General features: G+C 39.6%; 1 protein-coding gene across 7 annotated transcripts in view; it reads right to left on the reverse strand.

The window, feature by feature from the left end:
- Positions 1 to 6,000, reverse strand: part of VPS13D (vacuolar protein sorting 13 homolog D) — a 301,392-nt gene that overhangs the window by 129,288 nt on the left and 166,104 nt on the right. For all 7 annotated transcript variants that reach the window (XR_002824255.1, XR_002824256.1, XR_002824257.1 and 4 more), the window contains exons 60-62: positions 4,494 to 4,643; positions 3,449 to 3,545; positions 954 to 1,102 (exon numbers count right to left, since the gene is read on the reverse strand). Coding sequence is in view for 4 of the 7 variants with exons in the window: in XM_023732177.1 (XP_023587945.1) it covers positions 954 to 1,102; positions 3,449 to 3,545; positions 4,494 to 4,643 (396 nt within the window). In the remaining 3 variants the exon portion in view is untranslated. The remainder of the gene's footprint in view (positions 1 to 953; positions 1,103 to 3,448; positions 3,546 to 4,493; positions 4,644 to 6,000) is intronic.

Genomic DNA, 6,000 nt, shown 5'->3' on the forward strand with positions numbered 1-6,000 from the left:
GAGTAGCAAAATGCTTTGAACTTCCGTTTCCTTTTCTATTGAGCAAGGGGATCATTAAGGTCTCTTGTAGCTCTACAATTCTGATTCCTTATATTCTAGGGGACAGGATAGTATAGTGATAAAAAAATACAGACTTCAAAGTTGGATAGACTTGGATTTGAATCCCAGCCCTGTCCCTTCCTTAAAATATATTTTACTGCTGAAAATGAGCTGACATTTAGGCTGTATCTGTCAAGTGCATAGCATGATGATCAATAGGAGCATTATGTCTTGATGTAGTGATACATGAGGTCACACCTCAATGAGTATGTGGCTGAGTCTTCCCTGGAGGTGGTAACATTCCCAGTGTCCACCATTCAAGAAGAGGTGGGTATTCAGAGCGGGAGAGAGAGCTGGAAGGGCAGCCAGGATTGGGCACAAAAGGAAGATACTGTCTTGGTTTTGGTTTTTCTCTTGAGTCTGAGGGCACCCCACTGAAATAAGACAGGAGCTAAGAAGGGAGTAGGTGGGTTGTATGTAATTCTCTGTGTTTATTCTCTTTTGTTACTCCTTAATCTTTAGCAAAGTCATCCTTAAACATTAAGAAGAAAAGAGTCAATAAAACGTGTTGCCATTGAGTCGATTCTGATTCACAGCAACCCTACAGGACAGAGTAGAACTGCCCCATAGGGCTTCCAAGGCTGTAATCTTTACAGTAGCAGATTGCCACATCTTTCTCCCAAGGAGTTCCTGGTGGGTTCAAACTGCCAATCTTTCAGTTAACAGCCGAGTGCTTAACCACTGTGCCACCAGGGCTCCTTTATGAGTCAATAAACCTTCTACAAAAGAAAGCCTGTAAAAAATACCCCCTACAAATCAAATGATAATGCTGGCCAGAAAACCCAAAGAGTAAACACACTCATTCTTTTCCAAGGAAAAGTCATATTTTGAAATCTACCCAGATGTCAGCTCACCTTTAGGTCCAATGGAAGCTTGTTGGAGGTGAACACACTCAGCTTGATCTGGGGAATGCTGATTTTGAGATTTTCAAAGTAATATCGAACTGGTGTTCCGCCTTGCTCAACTGTCTTTTCATGGAGGTTCTCATCGTATTTTTCTACCTCTGGTACAAAGACAGAATTTTAAAAAACTTGAATCTCCTGTAGTCTCATGATTTAGACACTTGCATTCACATTGAAAAAATTCACTGAAAAAATGTAAACATCCATCTCTATAAATTTAGTTTTCAAGGGCTCAGTAATGTGTACATATCCTGATGTCATTTCTTTGTAAAAGCAGATCTGTTTCATGTTGTTTATTAAAAAAGTAGACTAGCTTACTCTTCTAACTTGTGACTCTATATCATCTGTCAGATATCAACTTTGGAAAAAATAATCCAGGTGGGAAAGTCAAAGGTCATGGTGTGTTTGCTGGTGGTGGGCTTTCTAAAAACCATCACCATTATTATCAGTGACCCAGATTATCTATTTCATGACATGATATTCAAATAGGGATGTGGCGTGTAGCTTAACTGAATCACAGTGAACAATATCACCAATTAAATAATAAATCTGAATGAAATACAATGCTTGAAAAGAAACAGGCTGCAGGCTATAAAAAACTGACATCACTATAAGAAACACTCTCTCTCCCATGGCAGGCATCCGCTTAAATAGGATAATCAAGGCAGATTTTTTACTTGTTACCCCATGAAGTAAAAAGGATTAACATAGGCTAAAATACAACAATGTGCTCTTTGTACAGGTAGTCCCCGACTTATGATGGGGTTGAGTTCCAACAACTCCGTCGTAAGTCGGTTCTGACGTAAGCTGAATACCTTTATTTTTTAGTTTTCATTATTATTGCCTTTTATTATCAGTGTCTTTATAAATTCTATCTTTGAACATCTGCGAGTGAACATCTGAAAATGATAACATCAGCAAATTACGCGCTGTAACATCGTATGTAGTACATATTTCTAACGATAAGATGTACAAAAAAAGAAGAAACAAAACAGTCGTTAAGTTTGGTTTGTCGTAACTCAAATACATCATAAGTCAGGGATGACCTGTACTTGATGATGGGCACTTATATGGGGACTTATTTTCACTAGGCTTCATGTGCCTTAGAAATAAAACCAGAGAGACTGTACATATCTACTTATCAAACAAACTTATGCTATAAGCGATTATTTCTATTTATGGGGCAGGGGGGAATAGGGGGAATAGATGGGGGAAAAAAAAAAAACTGCAACAGAGACCTACCTATCAGTACACAAGAAACAGAAACAGTGATAGGAAGGAAGGGAGATGCTCCAATAAAAAACAGGCAAAGATTATACAAAAGTCTAAACTCATTATACAATGTCCCCTATGCTTGGGGACAAATTAATGTAGAGCAAGTTATAAGAAAAGCATGTACAAGCAAACTGAAAGTAAAAGTTCCCAGGAAAGTACCAAAATAGAACAGATACCTAGCAGGCAGGGTCTCAAGTGGCTGTCTGAATACAAACAAGCACTGGCATTCCAACCCCAAGTGGAAAACACAGCAATAAACAGATGGGAATCTTGCTTATGATCTCAATTACACTTAAAGCTTAAATTCTAACTCTGGGATAAAAAGAGACAAAATATTTTTCTTGCGTTGTGTACATGTATGTACATATGTACGTGTTCCCAGTGTTTTATTTTGTTTTTCTCTAGCCAACATGGGCAGGTAAATGTAAAAAGTCTGTCTTATTTCTTCAGGCTCAATATTTAGTTTTGCCTTCAAACAACTAAGCATTATTTAATTCTTTCTAAGCTAAGCTATGTATATATAGCCCTGTAATATCAATCTAAAAGCAGAAGAAAATGCTATGATGAGAAATCTAAAATAAAGAAACAGCAGCTAAATCATTTCTGTAGCAGCTGGAAATCTGGGTTTTCAAATAGCTTATCTTACTCTCCTCCCCAAAGACGAGTAAAGTAACTACATAGAAACCTTTGTAATTACATTAAGGCATAAGGGTACGGATGTCAAAAGTTAAGGAGTTGAGGCCAGCCAATTTTTTTTCTCAACTAAACCAAAGGAAATGCCCAAGGGATTTCTGATTCTTGGCCCTGAGTCTGTTTAATAAACAAACGTTAGGAAACAAAGCAGTTTGCTAAATGACTAACATCATTTCTGTTATCCGAGAGCAGATGAATCAAAAAACAAGAAGCAAAGAAGAATAGTATACTGCTTCCCAAAGGCTTACCAGTGGGTATGCCAGGACACCAGAAGATACTCGGCAGTGGCTGCCATAGTACACAGGTATAACTCAGACAACGAGCAATACTATGACAAAGAAAAGCTGAAACACAAACTTTAGCAGCTTAGCGCAGGCTGAGAAGTGGAAAGCAAGCTTGTCAAGCATTCAGAGGTTACCTGTTTTCACTGCCATCATTGGGCCAATTCCCAGACACAAACTTAGAACACTCATCATTACCTGATTCTGCTTGATCGTAGCCGAAGAAACTTAGCAGTTTGAGGAGCAGTTTCTCCTCAATTTGCACAGTGAATCTCTGAGCTGTGATCATCAGATGCTAGAGATAAACAAATTCTAATTTACAGTGTGAACAACAGAAGGAATTTTCATCTCTGCCATTTCCAAGGCCCCAATAACACGAGATGGTTTCTTTACTCATACGATTTTATAATCAGAGACAATACTGGCAAATGATTTCTGGCTCATCTCTCTTTCTATCTATTGTTACCATTAACCAAGAACTCCAAAAGATGTTTACTAGACAATTCACCATCCTATTATCTGGTCCAAGGGCATCTGTGTCTCATTAGTTGGGACTATGGTCTCAGATGCACTGTGTGGGATGTGCCTTAAGTACTGTGCTCAGAGGGCAGCTGCTAGTTTAAGGAGCAGCATGACTGAGTCTGTGGATTTGAGGGCTGCAGGTGGGCTTAGTCTCATCAGCACTGGTGACAGAGGACCATAAACACGGAAGCAACCTCTTAGTTGGCTCCCAGTTTGTCCAGAGTTAGCTGCTAAAATAGCTGGCTTACATATGGAGATTTCTCCAGAAAAGAGAGTTTATCACTTCTGATCATGTGCTTTTAGTAAACACTGTGTCAGCTTACACTCCAGGATGTCTGTCCTAAGGTCACAACGCTCCTCCTCATTTTCCAATCATCTCTGGCTTATTCTATTTTTTATAATATATCCAGATCATCCTTGGTCCTGATCAATCTAGAAGATGCTATGCTACAGGAACTTCACTCTGATGAACATAGGCTCTGTACCCTACAAACTCAGTACTACCGCTTGCGAGGTCATTAAAAACACAATTGAGAACATAAACTGCTAAGAGAAGGAGTTCCTTTAAATTTCCCTAAACAAATTAGAAAGTTAACACGTGGCTTAACCCCCTAGAACTATTTCCATTAACACTCTGCACTGCTGCTCTGCGACTTGCTGTAAGGGAATCAATCAACTTTCTGGCATGGTATCAGGCCCACCAGCCTCCCAGCCAGACTACCTTGTAGATGTTGGTCAGCGCACTCTTACTGGGGAACTTCACAGCATTGACTTGCACGGCAGGGCCTGTCTCGATGGCTTCGTTCTCGTTGCTCAGGGGTGTCACATACAGCATGAAGGGCTGAGTGGTACCAATGAGCTGATTGTCAACCTAGGACATGTAAAAGCCACAAAACAAAAACAGACAAGTCACTCAGTTTTCATTTTTACCTTTTAGTGGGGCCTTATAATATACAGCAGCCCTGGTGGCACAGTGGTTAAGGTCAGCAGTTCAAATCCACCAGCTGCTCCTTGGAAACCCTATGAGGCAGTTCTACTCTGTCCTACAGGGTTGCTATGAATCGAAATCAATTCGACGGCAATGGGTTTGTTTGTTTTTTTTTTTTATAATATACAGGATACTTGGAAAGTACCCTTACCATTTTATTCTATCTCAACAGCAGCTGGAAAAATAGATTCCTAAGGAAGACCAGTAATAAAATAATAATAGTAGTAGTAATAACAATAGAGCTATACTTTATTAAGTGCGCACCGTGTGCCAAGCATTATGCTAGTCACCTCATCTGCGTTACCTCACTGAGTCATATGAAACCTATGATGTCGGTGTTATTAAATAAAGGGTTTTGTTGTAATCCTTTCCACAACCTCATGAGTAAAGTACTATCAAAGCCCTTATTTAACAGATGAAGAAGATAAGGAGAGAGGCCCTTGCTTAAGGTCATTCATTCTGTCAATGACAGAACTAGAACTTGAATCCAGGTCTGTCTGATCCTAAGGCCAGCATCTTAACCACTATGCTATCAATGCTTCTGTCTTGCTCCAAATTTCCTTAAAGTAAGACAACTAAATTTAGAGAATCAGTAGCTCAGACGGCTACCAAATGGAAGCAGTTCCCTGTCCTAAAGTCAACTCTCTTCTCAGGATTGAAATGATTAAGTCAGTGTCATGAGGAACTACTCTATTCACCCAGCCCCAATCAGCACCATAACAGAGAGTACACTCTCTACATGTAAGTGTTTATGAATGTCAGAAGGCTCACTGCAGGAGGCAGCCCTCTTCACTTTCTGTTTACACCAGAGGAAGAGGAATGATGAGATGGCATCTGTTGGGTGTCTCTAGCTATACTTTCTTCACACCACCAAACATATCCCTTACTGCAACCCTGAAGGGTAAGTATTATATGCTCTCCTATTATACGTTTATAAACAAGTAAACAGAAGCTTCAAGTCCTCTTCACTTTTAGCAAGCAAGGTTGTGTCATCTGCATAATGCAGGTAAATGTCTTCCTGCAATCCTGACGCCCCGTTCTTCTTCATATAGTCCAGAAGAGGACTTGAAGCCCTTACTGATGAAGATCAAAGACCACAGCCTTCAGTATGGATTACACCTCAACATAAAGAAAACCAAAATCCTCACAAATGGACCAATAAGTAACATCATGATAAATGGAGAAAAGATTGAAGTTGTCAAGGATTTCATTTTACTTGGATCCACAATCAACACCCATG

The sequence above is a fragment of the Trichechus manatus genome, unplaced genomic scaffold, assembly GCF_000243295.1.
Source record: "Trichechus manatus latirostris isolate Lorelei unplaced genomic scaffold, TriManLat1.0 scaffold00048, whole genome shotgun sequence".
In the NCBI taxonomy this organism is placed as follows: domain Eukaryota; kingdom Metazoa; phylum Chordata; class Mammalia; order Sirenia; family Trichechidae; genus Trichechus; species Trichechus manatus.